Genomic DNA, 25,683 nt, shown 5'->3' with positions numbered 1-25,683 from the left:
GACGCGTGTAATACCTGCCATTGAAGTCGGTAACTTCAAAGGCGCGGCTCGGCATGACTCGAGCGGCTCGTCATACGCGCCGTGAGAACGGGTAGCACGGACTCGCCTGTTGGCTCGTGCACGCTCGTACAAACCGGTTTGGCGCGGCGTGGCTGGTGAATTTACGCGCCGTGAGAAGCCAGCATTATATAACTAAAAAAGATCTAAAGGTTCCGATCTTCGTCGCGAGGAACCCGATAGTAATTTAAATAAAATGCCACTCTAATGCTTTGTACTGGCGTAGAGCAAAATGAAACCTATAGCTTAGGTCATAAAGTGGCATTTTATTTGAATTTTTGTCGGTCGCGGTCGGTAGTCGCGTTGGTCGAAACGGTACTTTAACGTATTATTTAAATTTCACAATTGATATAATAATATACAACTATCAGAATTCAGTAAATTCGATACGATAGTTATGCCCAATAACAAATATCGAACACTATATATAAAATTCTCGTGTCACAGTTTTCGTTGCCATACTCCTCCGAAACGGCTTGACCGATTCTCATGAAATTTTGTGAGCATATTGAGTAGATCTGAGAATCGGCCAACATCTTTTTTTCATACCAAAAATATTTACATGGCAAAACAATGTTTGCCGGGACAGCTAGTTATTTTATACGATACTAGCTGTCCCAGCAAACGTTTCTTTGCCATATAAAGTATTTCGGCCGTATTATTTTATTGCAACGTCCATCGCTATCCCGTCGCACAAACAATGGTCGCCGTCAGTCTCGAGTTGTAATAATGTACTATTATTTATTCAACAAATGCACTTATCAATAAAAAGTAACCAGTAGCCGATTCTCAGACCCACTGAATATGCATATAAAATTTGGTTAAAATCAGTAAAGCCGTTTCGGAGGAGTACGCGGCCTAACATTGTGACACGAGAATATTATAATATATAAGATATATTTTACAAATTAATATTAAGTATGATATTTTGACAGCAACTGAAATCGACGAAAATGTAATAATTTTAGTGAAAATTTAATTTATTTTTATTTATTCACCGAATAAAATCGAAGTTTAATCATAATTAAATGTCTTTACGGCGGTAAGTGTGGCAGCAACTGTTCCAGTTAAAATCTCAGTTAAATTAAACCACCAGTTTATATGTCGGCTCGCTATTAGATGGAGTGGACACGAACAAATAAAACATCGCATCGTTCTCTAATCCTAAGTGCTGACTGGGACATATATAGCGCTACTAGATGGGACATGGTTCATTATACAATAGTATAGATTATTAATACTAATACTAGCTGTGCCGCTCCCGGCAAACGTTTCTTTGCCATATAAAGTATTTCGCCCGTATTATTTTACTGAAGTGACTAAATAAGTATGTCACCATGGCAACGTCCATCGCTATCCCGTCGCACAAACAATGCTCGCCGTCAGTCTCGAGTTGTAATAATTTACTATTATTTATTAAACAAACGCACTTATCAATATAAAAAGTACCCAGTAGCCGATTCTCAGACCCACTGAATATGCATATAAAATTTGGTTAAAATCAGTAAAGCCGTTTCGGAGGAGTACGCGGCCTAACATTGTGACACGAGAATTTTATATATAAGATTATAAATGTGATAATATTATAGTAGTAAAACCATAAAGTTAATATACCTAGCGGAATAGAGCAACAATCTCGAGCTGTCAAACGAAACCGAAATTGATTTACGTCTGTGTGTGAAAATTTGTTTACGCGTATACACTCACAAAAGCATCTTTCTAAGAGATTAAATTGTCAATGTGCCGATAAGTGCCGACTGGACGTCAAAAAAAGAGTTCTGCTGTCATGTATCACACGTCTCTTTTTACCACGCAGTGTTACTGATAGTGACATCTCGCTTGCTCAGGCCTTTGTGCCCTATTCCGCTAGGTATATTAACTTGATGAGTAAAACTCTGGAACGAACTGTCACCAGCAGTATTTCTGAACCGATACGACCTGCAAACCTTCAAGAAAAGAGCGTATACCCTCTTAAAAGGCCGGCAACGCACCTGCAGCTCTTCCGACGTTGTGAGTCTCCATGGCTGACAGTAGTTGCTATACATCAGGTAAACCGTTTGCTCGTCTGCCCCCTAATCTTATGACAGAAAATTGGGAAAGTGTCTGTCTGTCTGTTACCTCTTCACGCCCAAACCGCTGAACCGATTTTGCTGAAAATTGGTATGGAGATACTTTTAGTCCCGGGACCTTTCCCTACATAAGATACTTTTTATCCCCGAAAAATGTACGGTTCCCGGACGAGTTCCGTCATCTAGTGGTTTCATACTTTTAAGTAAAAGACAGACACACTTTCGTATTTATAATATTACAAGATGAAGCCCGCAAATCCGTTACGCCAAAATCGTTTGTCGCGAATTTCCGGAAATTTTCCGGAATAATTGTATCCTATGTCCATCACTATGCGCTTTCGTCTTCAATTATCGTCATCTTCTTTCATTCAACTTTCGTTTTGGCGCATTCAATAATTGAATGCGTCAACGAACGCAACGCCAACATTGTAATTTTTGTTTTTTTTTGATACGGCCAGAGGGCATGCGTCGCGGGCATGTCTCAGGTTCGCTGTTGACTGCGCTATAGCGCATGCCCTTGACGAACAGAAAAAGGCATTAAGTAAGCGCTGTTTCACACCGGTTTTCTGTGAGAACGTGGTATTTCTCCAGTCGAGCCGGCCCATTCGTGCCGAAGCATGGCTCTCCCACGTATACGTTGCCGCGGAGCACACTTTAGGAATGGCTGGTTTAGATGGCCGTCGCACAAACATACAAGTAATTAAAATCTTAACCTCTTTTGGCTTTGTCGAATAAAATTAATACTCAAACCTTCTTTGAATGGACCAATTCGTGCCGAGGTAACGCACTTGAGGTTCCCGTCGTCCGTGACCCTTTCAGCCCTTTCGTGTGCAATTAAAAAGTGCAACTAAATATTTTTAAATGTCAGGTAAAAGGGTATAAATGTAAGTTGAAAAGGTGGAAAAATCGGCTGAATGCGAGTCGGACTAGCGCATGAAGGGTTCCGTATCGTAAAATAGCAATTATTATTATTGTATGGCAGACCTCTTAAATTATTTTGTGAATAAAACAAGTGCCTAGATGTAGCTATTATTGATACCGAGCAAATACGCCAAAAAACTACAAGTTTGCTGTATTATAATAATACCTAAATATTTATTTTATTTTGTTTTTACTTTATGGCGGCAACAGAAATACTCATTGAAAACTTCAGAAGCCTTATCGCGATTCTTGAGATACTGCCTAGAGACGGACAAACAGACAAACATACATACAGACGGACTGACAGACAGACGGATGGTCGGACGGACGGATAGACAGACAGAAAGACAGACATCAAAGTCTCAGTAATAGCACAATAATTATAATAGAACCCTTGGGTACGGAACCCTAAGGTAGTTTATTCGTTTGATAAATTTTAATGACACCAGGAAAACACGACCAGGGAGGAGGTCGCTTCTATTCACTATGTATCGGTGTCACAGGCAGGGGTGTGAAACTTTTTACAATTTTAATTAAAACCACTTGCGCAGCGAAAATATTGTTTATTTCTGTTTATCAATTTTAATATCTACGCTGTTTGATTTTGCAGCTCAAGTAATTTAATCGACATAATATTTTTAAAGTGTAACTTTTTTTTTTAAGGTATTGCATAGCTTATATCGCGGACTTGGAGCGCGGCGACCGAATCAAGAAATTCAGTAACGAAAAAACCGGCCAAGTGCGAGTCGGACTCGCGCACGAAGGGTTCCGTACCGATACAGAGCAAAAGTAGGCTAAAAATTGTGTTTTTTGTATGGACCCCCCTTAAATTTTATTTTATGTTAATCTATACTAATATTATAAAGAGGTAAACTTTGTTTGTTTGTTTGTTTGTTTGTTTAATTGTGATGAATAGGCTCAAAAACTACTGGACCGATTTTAAAATTCTTTTACTATTCGAAAGCTACATTATTTACGAATAATATAGGCTACTTTTTATTTTGGAAAATATAGGATTCCGTAAGATATTTCAGTTTTTCGGAAACAACCAGAAAATTTACTTATTTTGCGTATGCTGCCTAAACTATAAAAGATAGAACCATACAATGTTCTAAATAAATGTAGATCTTATAAATATCTACAAAAATGTCCGCGACACACTATACCTATCTATGTCAAGTGAGGCACAACAACCATCTTTTTATTTAAAAATCTTGATTTTTTGTGGACTACATTTAAACGCATTTATTTTACTCATGCTAATAATTTTTATCAAAATAAATTATTTCATCACTAAGTACAGTTTATGTAGATACAAAAAAAACACTATTTATAGCCCATTTTTTGCTCTGTATCGGTACGGAACACTTCGTTCGTGAGTCCGACTCGCACTTAGCCGATTTTTCCGTTACTGAATTTCTTGATCGTTCTTCTCTGATAGGGCGACTAATCGCCCTCTTAAAGACCCCAGGTGACTAACTGCGTAATTTTAAAACCGCGACCAACAGAGGGTTAACAAAACAAAATCAAAAACGGTTCATCCGTTGTCACACAAAACTTATACCATTTCGCTCGGGTTAAAAACTTCCGAATAAAGTTTTGTTAATTAATTTGTAATCAAAATTGTTTGTAGCCGAGTTAAATTGGTTTTGTTTCGATTTGAGGTTGTTAGGAATTTCGGGGCCGTTTTTCATGTGTTACATAATATACAGAATGTAACAAAACTAGTGTAGTGTCCTTTATACAGGGTGTTACAAACTTAAGTGTAACAGTAACTTAAGGCCTGACCAAACACTGGGGAGCATACCCATACTACGTGACCTATTTAGGGGGGGGGGGGGTCTAGAGTTTTGTCACGTAGTCAATTTCGCCGAGAGAAACGTCATACGAAAAAAATTTTTTTTCACCATTTAATACTTGACACTGGCATTTATTATGGTTATTTATAGCGAACAGCCATTAACAAAAAACAGGCACAGTTGTCACTTATCAGGCATTTTTAAGTTTGGTGGACCTGTCAAGCTTGGTGATCATATAATAATAATAATAATAGCTCCCACACTGGTTTCGGTGACGGTGGCCGGTTTCATTGAAACCAGGCCAGCTACGCAGGAGTCATTTTATAGTGCCCAAGTGTGTGCGCAGTACACAAGAGCACTCTCTATTCCTTTACTCTCATAACCCAGTGGGACGGACGACCGACACGACTGGCGAGAGATCAGGCGCAGGACCGTCTTCTAACATGACCATCCGACACATGGATCATCTTACTTGTCAGACAATCAGGTGATCAGCCTGCATTGTCCTAACCTAACCTGGAAATAACATGTTTCCAACGCGGGAATCGAACCCACGACCTCCGAGTCAAGAGCCGCGCTCTATACCACTAGACCACGGAGGCGTTCACATATTTACTATTTGGTGTGCGATTACAATTTGAACTACAGTCGTGACTAAAATAGCTAGTAACCATCGAGGAAATTGATTCCTAGGTAGTTGACAGACCAACGTCATGTAGTCGGATCATGTCAATTCAATGTTAATTGTGATCTGTCAGTTGGGTTTAACTTTAAACGCGACCAAATTACTTAGGTCCGCCATCTGCCTAGAAATTAATTTCTCTGATTGTTCTATTGTAATTTTAGACTATCACTAAATATTATAAAACAGAGTTTTTTTCCCTCATGTCCCTTTGTTCCCTTTAATCTTTAAAACTACACAACGGATATTGATGCGGTTTTCTTTAATAGATAGAGTGATTCAAGAGGAAGGTTTATAAGTATAATAACATTCCAATAGTTGAGAAATACTGTTGGGAGAAATAATTATATTTTTTTCCACTTACATTGCAAACGCTGGCTGAACCCTACCAAGTATTGTACACATTCAAAAGGGCTACAGAAAAATCCACATTGGTATATGTCTATCTCTTATGGATATCCCACAATAACAGTTTTTTGTCATTTTCTTTTAACGACAAATAATGGCTAATTTTCGAAGCGATTTTAACCAATACGGCATTAATACTTATTCAAAATACTTTAAATACATTGTAAATTTAATATATACGGATAGTAATAATGAATATAAGTCAAAACTGCTGAATCAATTTTAATCATTTTTTCGATGGCTTTAATATACATAAATCTAAGTATACTTTAGGGTGTGTATGTGTTTCTTACATTGAGTTTACTGTGAAAGTAGCAGCGCTGAAAGACCAAATTGTTTTTCACTTTTGTATGGAGAAACTCGTTATACTTGCCCATACAAAAGTGAAAAAAAATTTGCTCATTCAGCGCTGCTACTTTTACAGTAAACTCACACATCCTAATACAGGAACACGTACACATCCTATAGTATTATTACTAACTTTTGTTACACCTTGTATAGTATATCTTAAATATTGGTGTCAAGTATTGCTTTTTGGCAAACTATTGGGTATCAATGTATTTTTCGGTGATCGTTATTTTTATTCCCATATACAGGGTGTAAGAAAAACAAGTGATAATACTTTAGGGTGTGTACGTGTTCCCTGTAGAGATTTCACTGTGAAAGTAGCAGCGCTGAAAGACCAAAATTTTTTTTTCACTTTTGTATGGGCAAGAGCCCGAGCGTCACGAGTTTCCCCATACAAAAGTGAAAAAAATTTTTGGTCTTTCAGCGCTGCTACTTTCACAGTGAAATCTCTACAGGGAATACGTACACTCCCTAAATTATTATCACTTGTTTTTGTTACACCCTGTATAATTAAGTACTAATAATTATTGTAAATATTGGTGTCAAGTATTTCTTTTTGGCAAACTATTGGGTATCAAAGTATTTTTATTCCCTTAATTAATTAAGTAGTAATAATTATTATAAACATGCGAAGAGTCTTTTGTAATAAATAACTTAATAAGCACAAAATATATGAGTCTAATTATTTTCATTTGATATCTTTTCTTTCAACTTACAAAATGATTAAAAATTACTCTTGTCAATACCACGTGAACAATTGAAGGGGGGGGGGGGGGGGGGGGTCTTGGCATATACTACGCGTGGTCACCAGGGGGGGGGGGGGTCAAAAAATCTTAAAAAGTAGGTCACGTAGTATGGGTATGCCCCCACTGCGTGGTAAAAAGAGACGTGTGATACATGACAGCAGCACTCTTTTTTTGACGTCCAGTCGGCACGTGCCGCACGTTGACAATTTAATCTCATAGAATTCATGTTCAATCATGCTTGTGTAAGTGTATACGTACACATATTTTTGCACACAGATGAAAACCAATTTTGGTTTCGTTTGACAGCTCGAGATTGTTGCTCTATTCCGCTAGGTATATTAACTTTATGGTTCAATCACTATTTTAATGTTTAACTTCTACACACCTATGCTTACCCTAGTACCACCTAGTACTCTTTTGCTTTATGCTATTCAGTGGCTTAGGCTACCTAGCTTATAGTATTGTGAATTTCGGCATGCAATATTGAAAATTTCAAGAGCTGTAGGAGGATTTTCTTTTCAAATAAATATTTGAGCATAGAAACGACTGGTGTATGCTTTTGATGTTTAACCGATGGAATATTCTATAGCAGGTTTTGGTGTTACTTCATAGAGGTGTTGGGGCCATGTTGGATAGACCATGATTGTGAATCGTTTGATATGTCAGGCAGGCATATAATTATGACAGGCACACAACACGGCTTTACATATTAATATTATACAACTGTATATCTATATAATATATAAAAATGGATTTTCAATTGTGTTAGTAACGCTTAAACTCGAAAACGGCTGAACGGATTGAAATTTTAGTCTTAAAACATTCGTAGAAGTCCAGGAAAGGTTTTAAAGTGACACGAAGTTCACCGGGACAGCTAGTTGTATAATAATATTCTCGTGTCACAATGTTAGTCACCGTACTCCTCCGAAACGGCTTTACTGATTTATATCAAATTTTATATGCATATTCAGTAGGTTTGAGAATCGGCTTCTGGGTAAGTACTTTTTATATTGATAAGTGCATTTGTTGAATAAATAATAGTAAATTATTACAACTCGAGACTGACGGCGACCATTGTTTGTGCGACGGGATAGCGATGGACGTTGCCATGGTGACATACTTATATGGTCACTTCAATAAAATAATATTATGGGCGAAATACCAAAACTACATTTGCCGGGACAGCTGCTAGTGTACCTCTATGATCGTGATTTCGGATACCTACCAAATTTTCCTCTCAAAATATCTTTTGCCCCTGGCACCATCATTAGATTCTAATGATGGTGCCAGGGTCGCATATCTTTTTTTATTTTTTTATTTATGAAATAAGGGGGCAAACGAGCAAACGGGTCACCTGATGGAAAGCAACTTCCGTCGCCCATGGACACTCGCAGCAGCAGAAGAGCTGCATGTGCGTTGCCGGCCTTTTAAGAGGGAATAGGGTAATAGGGGATGGTAGGGAAGGGAAGGGAATAGGGTAGGGGATTGGGCCTCCGGTAAACTCACTCACTCGGCGATACACAGCGCAAGCGCTGTTTCACGCCGGTTTTCTGAGAGAACGTGGTATTTATCCGGTCGAGCCGGCCCATTCGTGCCGAAGCATGGCTCTCCGACGTTTATGCTGATCATAGACCGAATTTGATAATAAAATAGTTTTTTTTACAAAATATGTATGTCATGAACCATCATCTAATGTACCAGGGCAGCATAGCCGAGCAGCAGCTAACCGCACGCGAATCAGGCCAATCTGAAGCTAATTCCGACCGCACCGTACATTTTGTGACCGCGTTTCGCTAAATTCGGACATTTGCGGTCGCAATGTTAAATCCAAAACATTTCTCTTTAGAAGAATCCTGGATGCTAATATTATAAATGTTTCTCTTCCATAATTTCCATACTTACTAATATAAATATTATGTAGGTAAAGTGTGACTGTCAGTTCTGATTTAAATGGATGAAAAGAAACGTTGAGTCCCATATTAAATGAATACAGGATACTTTTCTGTAAAAATTTACGGTTCCAGCGCGATAACTTTTGAACAAAAGGTGCATCGTTATCTTATATATAAAATTCTCGTGTCACAATGTTAGGCCGCGTACTCCTCTGAAACGTGTTTACTGATTTTAGCCAAATTTTATATGCCTATTCAGTGGGTCTGAGAATCGGCTACTGGGTACTTATTATATAGATAAGTGCATTTGTTGAATAAATAATAGTACATTATTACAACTCGAGACTGACGGCGACCATTGTTTGTGCGACGGGATAGCGATGGACGTTGCCATGGTGACATACTTATTTAGTCACTTCAATAAAATAATAGGGGTGAAATACAATAAAAAAAAAGGACAGCTAGTTTAATATAAAATCTGTCTGATCTCAACAAGCAAAACAATATTTGCCGGGTCAGCTAGCTAAAAAATTCTAAAGATACTTGACAACTAAATTCTAAGGGACCCCGAATCTAAAATTAGTACAGGATTAAAAGTCCTTAAAAGGCCCTTAAAAGTATACCAGGATAACAGCAAACACAAAGAGTTGTATTGGACAAAAACGACTGAACAATAAGGTCATTAATTTTGTCCACCGATGTCAACGGGACGTCACCGGCAAAAATTCAAATAAAATGCCACTTTATGACGTAGACCATAGGTTTCATTTTGGTCTACGCCACTACAAAGCAGCGGCGGCAATCGCTAGACCAATGGCGGTAGAAAATGAAACCTACAGCCTAGGTCATAAAGTTGCATTTTATTTGAATTGGTGGAATATTGGGTCTTTCGTTTGGAGTCTTTACAACGAATTTTAACATCCTTACTTAATATTATATCTGAGAAAGTATGTATGTCTGTTGCCTCTTCTCGCTTAAACGGCTCAACCGATTTAGGTGAAGTTTGCTATGGAAATACTTAGAAACACAGGAAAGGATACATTGGGCCAGGTTTTGGCGCGGAAAATGTACAATTTCCGTGTATCATATATCCTATTCCGGGAATCAAAGTATCTCCATACCCAGCGTTGGCGTGAACATCTAACAGCCAGCCAGACAGACAAATATACAATAATTATACTTTCGCATTTATAACAATATTAGTGTGGACCACAAAGTTAATATATACCTAGCGGAATAGAGAAACAAAGGCCTGAGCAAGAGAGATGTCACTATCAGTAACACTGCGTGGTAAAAAGAGACGTGTTAAACATTACAGCAGAACTCTTTTTTTGACGTCCAGTCGGCACGTGCTGCACGTTGACAATTTAATCTCATAGAATTCATGTTCAATCATGCTTGTGTACCTAAGTGTATACGTACACATATTTTTACACACAGATGAAAACCAATTTCGGTTTCGTTTGACAGCTCGAGATTGTTGCTCTGTTCCGCTAGGTATATTAACTTTATGGTGTGGACGTGGGATTTCCTTTGGACGAATGGGCCAGCTTTAGAAGAGTTACAGAATGTACGAGTAACCCCTTTTGTATTGAGAATGTTGTCACTTACCATCAGGTAATCCCGCTCGTTATGAGAGCACTTTAAGCTATTAAGCTGTTATTGTCGCGATAAACCAGGTTTATCTGACCCATAAAATATGAGTTAAATAAATAAGCACATATAAACGTGATAATATTAAAAACGGATGAACTAGGGATGGGACAATATTATGTCGATATAACCCATTCATAATATTATTATTAAAAATCGAAAAATGTGTCTGTGTTTCTGTATGTCTATGTACCTTTATACTTAAGCCGGAGAATCGATATTGATGAAATTTGGCATAAAGATAGTTTGAATAACGGGATAAGTAAATATGGTTTTCATACCGGAAAATGTATGGTATGTAATAATATGTGACTATTACGCTATAATATTATGTGTAATAAGTCTGTGTGTCGTTACCTCTTCACGCCCAAACCACTGAATTGATTGTGCTTAAATATGGCATGGAGATACTTTTAATCCTGGAAAATAGTACGGTTACCGCGTGCGCTATAAACGAATTTTGGCGCAACGGAGTTGCAAGCAATTATATCTTGTCTGTCTATATTTAGTATTTACATTTGAAGCATAGAATTCATGTTGGAGAAATTTCTTCGAAAACTTTTTCATAATTTGAACCCTTTTAATTGGAACTAAGACTTTAAATATTATATTTCACCAACATTATTTAAAAATACTCGTATAATACTCGTATAATATAATTGTACTCGGAAAATTTAAAATTGCTACCAAAAATTTTACACAGCTCTTTTGAATTTTACCAAAAAGCGGATTTGACTGCGAAATTAAATCGCCCGCACGAACATTATTTATGTATTTAACAACATAATAAAATAACGGGTAATATCAATATTTTATGGATGCAATCTGAAGAGCAAAATCGTTATTCTGTACGATCCATGCTAATATTAAAAATGCGAAGCGTGTCTGTCTGTTACCTCTTCAGGCCCAAACCGCTGAATAGATTTCTATGAAATTCAGTATGGAGATACTTAGAATCCCGGGAGAGGACATTGGATACTTTTTACCCCGGAAAAATGTGCGGTTCGCGATAAAGGGACTTAATTATTTAATTCGCGATAAGATTTATCTTACGAGTTACGATAAAAATTTATCGATATTTCGACAAAAAGAATCGATAAAAATTATCGATAATTGACATATCGACATCCCTACATCTAAGCGTTTCGGTTCCACTTCTATTGTTGACGCGGCTCGCATACTAATACACCTGGCAGATTTTTAGGGTTCCGTACCCCGATAACAATTTTTAACAAAAAAAACTACGTGTGGCACTCGGGGACTGCCGCGGTAAAGCTATTGCAGCTAGCAGCTAGTCTACACACAAACTTCTAAACACACAAACACCGTGCCGAACTCTGCCGAACTTAAACGACGTTAGACGAATGTTGGGTTTATTTTCGTTACGGAATTCCTTGATTCGGTCACCGCGCTCAAAGCGCGCGATTCTATTCTAAGGACGAAGTCATCAGCAAAAACCTTATTATTATTTGAAATCGGTTAAAAACCCAACACGTGGGAGAGCCATGCTTCGGCACGAATGGGCCGGCTCGACCGGAGAAATACCACGTTCTCACAGAAAACCGGCGTGAAACAGCGCTTGCGCTGTGTTTCGCCGAGTGAGTGAGTTTACCGGAGGCCCAATCCCCTACCCTATTTCCTTTCCTACCCTCCCCTATTCCCTTCCCTTCCCTACCCTCCCCTATTACCCTATTCCCTCTTAAAAGGCCGGCAGCGCACATGCAGCTCTTCTGATGATGCTGTCCATGGGCGACGGAAGTTGCTTTCCATCAGGTGACCCGTTTGCTCGTTTGCCCCCTTATTTCATAAAAAAAAAACAGATTTCTATCTGTTTGTCCATCTATTTGTCACCAGATTGTACCGAGAAAACGGCAAAAAATACTTAAATAGCATTAAAAATTTTCAGCTATTTTAGCTTGATATCAATAAATGGCACGGAACCCTTCGCGAGCGAGTCCGACTCGCACTTCCGACTTTTCCTTTTTGCTGTTGTTTCCGGCAAAATTCTTCGCGTTTTCCGCATTACACGGACGACCGCTTTCGTTTAGATTTTATTATTGGACTGAAAACTTCTTTAGTTGTTCACTTCTGGGATGGGTAAAAATGTCTAACTCGCGTTAGATCACGTGACGTGATCGAATATTCGTAAGACTGAGTATACCGCCGGCGCGGCGTAGTAGAAATAACGCTACTCATCCATGACCTGAACATTGAAAACTTTTTGTCTCCTCGGCGGGATTCGAACCAGCGACCTCCGTGGCTTGAATTGACTACTGAGCCACAGACGACGTTATGACCGCATCGACTGTAGACTGGTCGACAAAACCAATCCATACTAATAATTTAAATACTCAAGTGTGTCTGTCTGTCTGTCCGTCTTTCTGTCTTTCTATTACTTCTTTATGCTTAAACATCTAATGAAATTTGTTATGGAGATACTTTTCATGACGAAATAGGAAAGAGGATAGTTTTTTTCGGAAAAATGTACGGTTCCACGGAGCTGCGGTCATCAAATTAGTAATATTACAAATGTCAAAGTGTCTGGCTGTCTATACTCTTTAACAGGGGTCACCAAATGGCGGACCGCGGTCCGCATCCGGACCGCCGACCCATTGTGTGCGGACCGAGCATGTCCGAAGATGACCTCCTATTCGTTAAAAATTAATTTCGGTCTCGACGATGTCTCGATATACTGATGAACACATATCAACAAAAATTGACACTTTTCTCACTGATACAAAGTAAAAATACCTTTATAATTTCCGTAATTACATTTGTTTAATTTTTTTTGAAAAGTGTGGACCGTGAAGGTCATTTATTTCTTAAAACGGACCCCAAGCGAAACTAATTGGTGACCCCTGCTCTATAACCTCTTCACGCTTAACCGGCTAAACCAATTTAGCTGAAATTCGGTATGGAAATACTTTGAGTTCCGGAAAAGGACATAGAAATTTTATCCCGGAAAAATGTACGGTTCCCGGAGTTGAGGGCGTCAGCCAATGATATTCTATGTTACTAACGTAACTAGATTGGAAGTTTACGGTAGCAACGCGTTGCCACTTCGAAGATGCCTGCAGGCATATCTCACATACATAATGACATAACGAATATATGACTTGACATTGTCTTTTGAACAAAAAAGTGGTTACGCATTTCTGAGAATCTTTTGTAAGACATTGCTACTCTAGTATTTTAGAAACTCATTGGCGTCAGCACTATGTCTAGCCTCACAGAATCTACAATTCAATATGGCTTGTGACATGGAGATGAGTGAACCGCCTATGTATTCATGACGCCCTGGTAGCACGGTCGGATAGTTTTATGAAAAACGAGCAGAAATTTTAGCTGGTGGGAATTGAACATATACCTTTTTAAGGTTCCGTATCCAAAGGGTAAAAACGGGACCCTATTACTGAGACTTCGATGTCTGCCCGTCTATCTGTCTGTCTGTCTAGAGAGTTGAAATATTCACATATATCTGTTGCCGCTATAAGAACAAATACTAAAAACAAAATAAAATTAATATTTAAAGGGGTCTCCCATACAACAAACGTTATTTTTTTGGCCCTTTTTGCTCGTAATCAACAATGGCAACAGCTAGGCACTTGAAATTTTCATAAAGGCCTTAGCTGTATGTCTACTTTAATAATTAAATATAACATTTAAATAAAATAAAATTTTAAGGGGGGCTCCCACACAAAAACACAATTTTTAGCCTATTTTTCGTCTATAACGGTACGGAACCCTTCGTGCGCGCGTCAGACTCGCACTTGGCCGATTATATTATATATAATATTTTAATTACTGTCCATAACTTTAGATTTTTGTTGTTTTCCTAATAATTTTGGAAGCTCGATTATAATAATTATTTAGATGACCCTACGATTCTGTAGTCGCAAAAAGAAATCCCACGAGAACCCTATAATAATAATTATCGTCAGTCATAATTTATATTTAACTAAATCTATGTCTATTATTGTATAACTTACCACTGCACCAGAGGCGTGGTTATAGTTACAGCTACGGTCAAAGTTATGGTTTTAGTTAAGGTTGACTTAACTTTTACCTTAAATTTGACCACAGAATTTGACAGAAGACGTTGCTGGTCCCACAAGGCTTTAAATGAACGTGGGCGGGGGCGCTGCTGGTAAAGGAGAAATGTCAAAAATGGTTTTTTTGTATGATGACGGCGTTAGTTCCTTTTTTCGCCACGTTCATTTAAAGCCCTGTCGATCTCAAGGTTATCGTTAAATATGGCGTCCATTATTGATTTTAACCAATGATTTGACATTGTGCATTATAGTTAAAGTTACAGTAATAGTTAAAGTAAGTTTGTGCAACCCACCCTAAGTGATCTTGTCAGCTTTTTTATAAAACGAGCAAAAATATCTCCTAAAAACTGAGTGCTACGAAACCGCAGCACGTCTACGAACGGCGTAGCACCGCCGTAGACGGCTAAGAAATTCTATTCTTTGTAACTATATCAAGATGCTATAGTCTAAATTGTGAGTCAAGGCTCAGATATTTTAATAAAATAAGGGGACAAACGAGCAAACGGGTCACCTTATGGAAAGACCTCGCAACTTGGGAAGAGCTGCAGGTGCGTTGGCGGCCTTTTAAGAGGGAATTCACGCTCTCTTCTTGAAGGTTTTGTAATTTTTGTGATTCTTCATATTTTTAAAATGTAGAAAAGGTAGACTATAAACTCGCTCAAGCGATTACATTAAGTCTGGACGTGTGGCAAAACAGACTGCGTCCGCATGGATTATTTGTTATTTTACGCAAAAATTATCAAGAGCAAATGTTTTCCGAAATTTGTAACGCGACCGCGACCGCCAAAAAAATAAATGCTAGTTTATGACCTAGGTCCTAGGCTATAGGTTTCGCTTCGGTGACGGTGGCCGGTTTCATTGAAACCAGGCCAGGTACGCAGGGGTAATTTTATAGTGCCCAAATGTGTGCGCAGCACACAAGAGCACTCTCTATTCCTTTACTCTCATAACCCAGTGGGACGGAAGACCGACACGACCGGCGAGAGATCAGGCGCAGGACCGACTTTTTACATGCCCATCCGACGCATGGATCATCTTACTTATCAGACAATCAGGTGATCAGCCTGCATTGTCCTAACCAAACTTGGAAATAACATGTTTCCAACGCGGGAATCGAACCCACGACCTCCGAGTCAAGAGCCACGCTCTATACCACTAGACCACGGAGGTGTTAATTATTATGATGTAATAATATAATAATAATAATGTTAACCAGCTATTATGGCCGGCTTTTATTACTCCAGTCACGCGCAATTTTCGAAAAAATGTATTAATCAAAATCAAAATCAAAATATTTTTTATTCAGAGTAATTTTTTTACAAAAATATTTCTGAACGTCGATACTAAGGTGCCTACCACCGGTTCGGGAACTAACCCGGCGAGAAGAACCGGCGTAAGAAACTCGCACGGCGTGGGGCCATCTTTTACTAAAAAGATGGAAAATTACAATTTGAACATATATAGTGCACTAAGGCTTTAAATGAATATGTCAATGGGCGCTGCTGGTAAAGAAGGTATTACAGTTAATTTCAGTGCCCGTTTAAATTATTCCAATTGTAATTTAGTGCTGGATTCGATTACTGGCCTTGTACCATGAAACTGCTTTAAACTCAAACAATCGGACGAGAATGCAGCGTCCTGCTCTAACTCCTGCATGGCTCTCCCACGTATAAACTTGCCATTATGCTATAATAAGTCTCCAGATCCACTCACCATCCGTCCTCTCCTCCCCGTTGAACCACCACGTCACCTCCGGCCGCGGTTTCCCGTCCACCACGATGCAGCTCACGTTGATTACACTCCGCTCCAGCAGGGGGCCGAGCGTAGCCCCCTCAGTGAGGACGTCCCCACCGCCAGTCATCACCTCGATGGAGCGGGGACGGACTGTGGAAGAAAGAGGGAGGTTAATAAATATATAAACACAACTTAACCATAATTTAATCTAGATAAAAAAAAAATATAAGCACAATTTAACCTAAAATTATTCCCCAATCATCACCTCAAAGAGACTTATAGTAACTTATATTTAATGAAAGGAGCAAATATCTCAAAAACAGGTTGCATACGCCTGTTGTGTTACGTAAAATAATATGGCAATAGCGACGAAACACTAACACTCACGAAATAAAGCCGTTGACATTAATTGTCACCTCTATATTTACACAAAATTGTGTACCGAATACATGGATAAAGTATTCATGTATTCGCGTCACATTTTGTAGACTCGTGGGCAATTTTTTTGACACATTTACTCTTTCTTTGTTTTTATTATTCGTAGCTTGCTACTTGCTAGACAAGGACTAGTCATGTTATCATTAAGTATAGTTTTTTTTGTTGTTATCTTAATGTTTGAGGTCAATATATATATATATATATATATATATATATATAATTTCAGCCCGATCCCTCCAGTGGTTTGGGCTGTGCGTTGATAGATCACCATGTCAGTCAGTCACCTTTGAGTTTTATATATATATATATAAAACTCAAAGTTTTATATATATATATATATATAAAACTTTGAGTTTAGCCTCTTCCCCCTCGGATAGCCAAAAGGCCAGACGTAACTTGATCCGTACCATTTAAAAATTTATTTTTAATTAAATTTTATCCAGTGTAAATTCAGCGCAATAAATAGGAGTGCATAAAACATAAGGAGATCTCGCCTTCAACATCCCACGGCGAGTCCATCCGAAGTCAGTATTGCCGTCTCCATACGTGAGTGCTACCTGTCTCTTGTACTCTGCAGCGCAGAACAGGTACAGTGCGACGATACTGTGATACAGCTACCTGTCCCGCTCAAACAACGGGACACGCCGCTTACGCGCGTACGCCGTAATTCGCATAACTCCCTGCGTGCTTATACTCTCCTAGTACAATGAGCGACGAAACTACCAACATGTCCATTTGTGACGTAGCCGAAGGAGGAGAAGACAGCGACACGATTTACATGACGGGTAATGTTACCCCACCGTATGTTTTTTCACGCCCAAAAACAATAACGATGGATGATTTTAACGTATTTAAGACTGAAATTAAGGAGATGATACATTCTTTATTTAATGCGCAACAAAAAGAAACGAAAAATTTCGCTAAAACATTGGTAGAAATTAAAAACTCCAATGCTAACATCGAAAATGCCATTAGTCTATTATCATCACAATATAAGGAGCTAAACAGTAAAATAACCGAACTTGAAACAAAATGTAAAGCGGGAAATGAGCGTATAAATATACTAGAAGAGAAAATTGAAAATTTACAAATTGGATACCGTAAAACAAACTTTGAAATAAAAAATGTACCGAGTAAACAAAGCGAAACAAAGGGGGATCTCATCGATATGGTCTTACACTTATCATCTACAATTGGTGGAAATCTACGAAATGAAGACATTAAGGACATTTATCGAGTTCGTGGTAAAAAGGGGCAGCAAAACTCACCCATCGTGGTTGAAACATCGTCTGCCATTATAAAATCGGATATCCTGAGATTAAGCAAGATATTTAATGTCAAAACAAAAGGAAAACTTTGTGCTAAACACCTAGGATTACACACATCGGAAGACACCCCAGTATTCATCGGCGAGCAACTAACCGCAAAGGCTGCACGACTACACTTTTTAGCCAGAGACCATAGACCATATCATGATAAAATTGGATAGAAGTAAAGTTTCTGCAAAGGTTGCTGTACTGAATACGTCTGTCACTGATCATATGATGATATTATTACATTTAAACAGTACTATTATGGTAAATAATTGCATAAAAACTAAAAAAGTTACCAACTTCGAAGACGCGTGCGAAGACTTAAAAAATAAAAATTTAAATGAACTATTACTATGCAGTGATCCCGAGTTGGTGGCTCAGGGACTTATAGACAAAATTACACAATCAATTGAAGAAAACACTAAAACTATAAAAAAAATAAGCGTACTTTAAAAACATGGATTACCCCAGGAATTCTCAGGTGCATTAGACATAGGAACAAATTGCAATTAAGACTTCGTATAAACCCAACAGACGATATTCTTCGACTCACCTACAGACGTTACCGCAATTTTTGCAACAATCTAATAAAGAAGTTGAAACGAGATTACGACAGACAACTATTGCAGGATTCTGGTGGTGACTCGAGGAAGCTTTGGAAAAGTATTGCTACAGTAACAAATCTAAAAAAAGATAAATCAAATAACTCTAAATTGCTACAAATTAAGTCCTCAAAAGTGGATTCCGTTAATTACATTAATAGTTACTTCAGTAACATAGGTAGAGAGCTTGCAAATAAAATACCGCTGTTGCAGTCTGATCAACCTGATGTTACTTCTGCGGGTTCGCCACTAACCACCTCCTTCGCTCTTTATGACACTGATGAGAGAGAGGTTTACAATGTCCTTAGGAACCTAAAGTCTAATAGCGCACCTGGATGGGATGGCATCTCAACCAGTTACCTTAAGTTAGCTAGACATCATGTTGTACCAGTCATTTGTCACCTAGTAAATTTATGTTTCGAGAAAGGTGTTTTTCCTACTGCATTAAAAGAATCCATTATTACGCCAGTATTCAAGGGTGGGGATGAGCTTGACATTAGCAATTACAGACCAATCTCAGTATTAACTGCAATCTCAAAAATTGTGGAAAAAATAATAAATATACGTATCGTAAATTACCTATGCAAATATAACATCATAGCAAATAATCAATATGGTTTCCAATCTGGCAAATCAACTACAGACGCCGTTGAGGCACTGACGTCTGTAATTGTTAATGAACTAGATGCTAAAAATAAATGCCTAGCTGTTTTTCTCGACCTAAGAAAGGCATTTGACACAGTCTCAATCCCCATCCTTGTAAAAAAGTTGGAATACATTGGAATTAGAGACATTTCACTAAAACTGCTTATAGACTACCTTAGCAACAGGACTCAGAGGGTCAGGGTCGGTGAACTGGTTAGTAACAGCGAAAAAATAGATTATGGAGTTCCTCAGGGTAGTGTACTCGGCCCTACCCTATTTCTGATCTACCTGAATGATCTCTGCAATCTAAAAATACCTAACGCTCATATTTTTTCATATGCTGATGACACCGCAGTTGTATTCACAAACACTACCTGGGAGGCGGTTAAGACGGACACTGAGTATGGGTTACATAAAATAGCGAAGTGGCTAAGAAAAAATTTACTCACGCTAAACACCCAAAAAACAAACTACGTGACCTTCGCACTTACTAATAAGACTCAGCCTGAAGTTGACCCTAACATCAGAGTACATCAGTGTAGTAACATAATAGGCGCCATAAATTGCAACTGCCCTGCACTAACTAAAGTAAACGCTGTGAAGTACTTAGGTATTATGCTGGACCAAAGACTCTCGTGGCATCCTCAAATAGATCTGGTTGCCTCCAGGTTACGTAAGCTTATTTGGCTCTTTAAACTTCTTCGTCACGTTACTACCAGAAAAATAATAGACCGAATCTATATTGCTCTGGCTCAATCGATAGCGATTTACGGCATTACAGTTTGGGGTGGCGCTGACAAAACAAGGATTATTGATGTTGAAAGAGCACAAAGGGCACTACTAAAAGTCGCTTATTTTAAAAAAAGAAGATTTTCCACACAGAACTTACACAATATTACCAACACTCTATCTATTAGAAGACTATTCATACTACATATCATCATAAAAAAACATATAACATTAGAATATGACCCAAAAATTTTAAAAAAAAGAAGTGACTACAAAGTAGCAAATGTTGCACAGTTACGTACAAAATTCGCCCAATGTCAGTTCCATTACCTCTCCTCGTATTTATACAATAAATGTAATAAAATACTAAAAATCTACTCTTTAAATAAACGCGACTGCAAAATCAAAGTAACAGCCTGGCTTAAGACCCTAAATTATGAAGAAACAGAATATTTTCTAGTATGAGTTTTAATTTCTAAAGCTGATTATTGTTATAATATTTTACTAAAAATTACACCATATTTAATATTTACACTAAGTATTTTACTATTTTACAGATTATTTTACACCATAATTATTTAATATTTACACTATTTTTACTATTTACACGTTTAATATTTACACTATTTTACTATTCTACATCATAATTATTTAATATAAAATTTACACTACTTTTACTATTTACACGATATCTAATATTTACACTATTTTTACACTATATTTAATATACATATATATTACACACACACACACACACACACACACACACACACACACACACACACTGCTGATAATAAAATATAATAATTTTTGTAACTATTTCATCAGTCTAATATAAGTAAGAGTGTGCTAAGGAAGAGTGGCCTTTCCTGACACAGGTGCGCTAGTACTTAATAGGGAAGGTCAACATTTGTTTAATATAACGTATGTACAATGTTTTGATGAAATAAATATTTATTATTATTAAAAAAAAAATATTTATTATTATTATATATATATATATAAAACTCAAAGGTGACTGACTGACATGGTGATCTATCAACGCACAGCCCAAACCACTGGAGGGATCGGGCTGAAATTTTGCATGCAGGTAGATGTTATGACATAGGCATCCGCTAAGAAAGGATTTTGATAAATTCCAACCCAAAGGGGTTAAAATAGGGGATGAAAGTTTGTTAATACTTCTTAACGCGAGCAAAGCCGCGGCCAAAAGCTCGTTTATAAATAAAATTGCCACATGTTTCTTCGACATTTTTAACATCAAAAGGTAGTTAAAAAATATATTTTTAACTTCAGTCCATAAATATTAATAAGTAAGTTAATTAGCGAGAGACGTATCTTCTTTTAATAAATGACGGCCATTTTGTCAATGGGCTAAGTGCTCATTATGTTGTACAGGTGAGGACAAACATTATTTGGTAGATTAATAATAGTTTTTCCGGTTACTTGCCTTAATAAAATAATTGAAAAAAAAATATTATGCTACCTACGGCACCATAACAAAATATTATATAATACTAGCTGTTGCCCGCGACTTCGTCCGCGTGGACTTCAGTTTATAGCGCGCGATGTCAACAAAATTGGTGTCAAAAGCTTTTATAAAAAAACACTGGTACCCCTTAAATCAATACAGCTGTGCAGTGTGCACACAATAAGTATTTCATTTTTTTATATTAAACTTTATATTTTATGCCAAATTTTTAAGCTTATTTAGCCCTCCAATTACACAACTTTACCCATAAACTATAGATTTAAGGTTACGTCACTGCACAGATAAAGTACTGAGTTATTTAATACCGTAGAATAGATATAACAATCGAAAAAAATCGAAACTTAAAAAGATGATACCACGTCTTATAGAAAGACTTTTGAGCAAGCGTCAGCGCGATGTAGAAGACGCACGGCGCCATCTATTATGAATTGTTGGAACTAACTTAATTTGAACAAATTTACGCATTTTCACCCCTTACAACCCTTTTTTCCAGTAAAAAAGTAGCCTATGTCCTTTCTCAGGCTTTAGACTATCTGTATACAAAATTTCATTACAATCGGTTCGGAAGTTTTGGCGTTTGGCGTGAAAGCGAGACTGACAGACAGACAGACAGACAGAGATACTTTTGGCGTTTGGCGTGAAAGCGAGACTGACAGACAGACAGACAGACAGAGATACTTTCGCATTTATAATATTAGTATAGATTATGTGCACACTGCATAGCTGTTTTTGGGTATTTTGATTAATTAAGGGCCGCGCTACACCGGAATGGAGCTGCCATGCGAGGCGAGCACTTTCAGCGCTGCCATTCCGGTGTAGCGCGGCCCTAAGATTGGTACCACCAGGGTTTTAAAAAGTTTTTAAATTTGACACACATTTTGTTGACACCGCGCGCTATAAACTAAAGTGCACGCAGACGATGTCGCGGGCAACAGCTAGTTGCATCGATATATTTCTGGACTTTTTATAATATTATACATAAAATATATTTAAGATTTTTGAAATATTATTTTAATACACATCCAAGACCCAGGAACATTGAAAACTTGTTCCGCCTGCGGGACTCGAACCCAGGACCCCCGGGATGAGCGCTGGCCTGCGCAATGCGAATAAATTTTCATCGATATTTTCATGGAAATAAGATATTTTCCCACATCAAAATGTAGCCTATGTCCTTTCTCAGACTCTAGAATAACTGTGTACAAAATTTCATTGCAATCGGTTCAGTAGTTTTGGCGTGAAAGCAAGACAGACAGACAGACAGACAGACAGACAGACAGACAGAGATACTTTCGCATTTATAATATTAGTATGGATTAGTATAGAAGTATAGATACATAAAATATATTTAAGTAAAAAATAAAACGCCATCTGTTGAATCGTATTAGAACTAAATTGCATCGATATATTTCTGGATTTTTTATAATATTATACATAAAATATATTTAAGATTTTTGAAATATTATTTTAATACACATCCAAGACCCAGGAACATTGAAAACTTGTTCCGCCTGCGGGACTCGAACCCAGGACCCCCGGGATGAGCGCTGGCCTGCGCAATGCGAATAAATTTTCATCGATATTTTCATGGAAATAAGATATTTTCCCACATCAAAATGTAGCCTATGTCCTTTCTCAGACTCTAGAATAACTGTGTACAAAATTTCATTGCAATCGGTTCAGTAGTTTTGGCGTGAAAGCAAGACAGACAGACAGACAGACAGACAGACAGAGATACTTTCGCATTTATAATATTAGTATGGATTAGTATAGAAGTATAGATACATAAAATATATTTAAGTAAAAAATAAAACGCCATCTGTTGAATCGTATTAGAACTAAAATAAAATAAAACGCCATCTGTTGAATCGTATTAGAACTAAATTGCATCGATATATTTCTGGATTTTTTATAATATTATACATAAAATATATTTAAGATTTTTGAAATTTTATTTTAATACACAATACACATCCAAGACCCAGGAAAATTGAAAACTTTTTGTTCCGCCTGCGGGACTCGAACCCAGGACCCCCGGGATGAGCGCTGGCCACGCGCAATGCGAATTCATTTTCATCGAAATTTTCATGGAAATAAGATATTTTCCCACATCAAAATGTAGCCTATGTCCTTTCTCAGACTCTAGAATAACTGTATACAAAATTTCATTGCAATCGGTTCAGTAGTTTTGGCGTGAAAGCAAGACAGACAGACAGATAGACAGACAGACAGACAGACAGACAGAGATACTTTCGCATTTATAATATTAGTATGGATTAGGACCTCATTTGTGAAAACTGGACCAGTAGTTTAGCCACTATTAGGCCATATACTCATAATAATATAAAGACTGTTAAAATATTACTAACTATAGATCTACCAGAATCTGATGGCAAAATATGAGAAATGAAATTGACTCTAGCAATACTAGGGTAATTGGAATAAAACATTATACGTGGGAGAGCCATGCTTCGGCACGAATGGGCCGGCTCGACCGGAGAAATACCACGTTCTCACAGAAAACCGGCATGAAACAGCGCTTGCGCTGTGTTTCGCCGAGTGAATGAGTTTACCGGAAGCCCAATCCCCTATTCTATTCCCTTCCCTACCCTCCCCTATTTCCTTCCCTTCCGGCAGCGCACCTGCAGCTCTTCTGATGCTGCGAGTGTCCATGGGCGACGCAAGTTGCTTTCCATCAGGTGATCCGCTTGCTCGTTTGCCCCCTTATTTCATTAAAAAAAAACATTTTGATCCTTTTTTTCCTTATAGCGGCTGGTTCTGTGTGTGAAACATGCAAATATAAAAATTTATCCAATGATCAAGGATATTTTTTGAAAATCTGCCATCCAAATTTGCCATCAGATCCTGGCAGACCTATCATAGATGACGTTCCTACTACCTCCCTCCTTTGCTAGACTTTCACGGATAATTCTAGACACGAGTTCCGTCCGAGACTCGGTCTCGAGTTTTAGGGAGATAAGCATAATTAAAATTTTTATATATAAATAGATTTGCTCGTCCATAGTCGGAAAAAAAAATAGACAAAAAAAGCCCCGAAAGAGAAAATACTTATTTCTTTTTCACCACCTAAGGTAGTTAATTTTGTCTTTGATGCTGATGTTCCATTTCAAAGTAGATATGAATAGATCAGGGTACTTAGTCAAGCTACATTCGTAAATTCAACAGTGAAGTTACGAACCAAAAAAGGATTTGACAGTTTAAGTATGTGACATGGTACTTTATGTCAAATCCCACACAATCTAACATTTCCACTGAAACTATCAACTTGGCTAAGTACCCTGCACTCTAATCACATACTTTGCATATCAAAGGTAGATAAATTAGATACTGCAGAAAGTTTTCAATGAAAGAATCCTTTCAAAGGACTTTCAAAGGACAATGGAACAAAAATGCATTCTGAATGGAAGTTGAAGTATTTTTCAATCTTTTTATTTCTGTCTGATATGTTATTGATACATTGAATAGATATATTTTCCGAGTAGGTAATGTAAATAAAAACTGGCCAAGTGCGAGTTGGACTCTTACCCGAAGAGTCGGACTCGCACTTGGCCGTTATAGAGCAAAAATAGGCCAATTATGAAAGCACAATTTCTTATTTTTTTCTTTGCCATAATGCGGCAACAGATATAAACAATCTGTAAAAAATTTCAGAGTCTAGCTATAGCGATTCGGGAGATACAGCCTGGAGACAGAGAGACGGGCAGACAACGAAGTCCAGTACCGTCCCGTTTTTACCCTTTGGGTACGGTACCCTAAAATTATATTAAATAGCTGAATCCGAATCCTGAATGCTTGGTACAAAATAATTAGATTTCCACTGTGCGCTCGGCTGTACCGGACGATATAATAAGGCACTTAACATCATTACGCGATTGTACTTCGTATGAAATTGTTTGAGTACACAACTCATTTGCCTCTCGATGATCAGCTCTTGGCGTTCATGCGTTCCTGGTATTTTGATACAAATTTCAATGGGCTGTAGGATTGCCTGATTGGAAACGATTGTTCTTGCTACAGTCTAAACCATAGAGGAAAATAATACACGTCTAAACCATGAGATGAGTCACAAAACTTTATATTTT

At 37.7% G+C, this 25,683-nt stretch overlaps 1 protein-coding gene across 2 annotated transcripts in view; it reads right to left on the bottom strand.

The window, feature by feature from the left end:
- The window catches only part of LOC121738194, a 444,621-nt gene that overhangs the window by 69,455 nt on the left and 349,483 nt on the right, over positions 1–25,683 (bottom strand). For both annotated transcript variants that reach the window (XM_042130106.1, XM_042130105.1), the window contains exon 5: positions 16,341–16,511. In XM_042130106.1, the coding sequence (XP_041986040.1) occupies positions 16,341–16,511 (171 nt within the window). The remainder of the gene's footprint in view (positions 1–16,340; positions 16,512–25,683) is intronic.

The sequence above is a fragment of the Aricia agestis genome, chromosome 22 (assembly GCF_905147365.1).
Source record: "Aricia agestis chromosome 22, ilAriAges1.1, whole genome shotgun sequence".
Taxonomy (NCBI): domain Eukaryota; kingdom Metazoa; phylum Arthropoda; class Insecta; order Lepidoptera; family Lycaenidae; genus Aricia; species Aricia agestis.
This window is presented reverse-complemented; position numbering and strand designations above follow the sequence as displayed.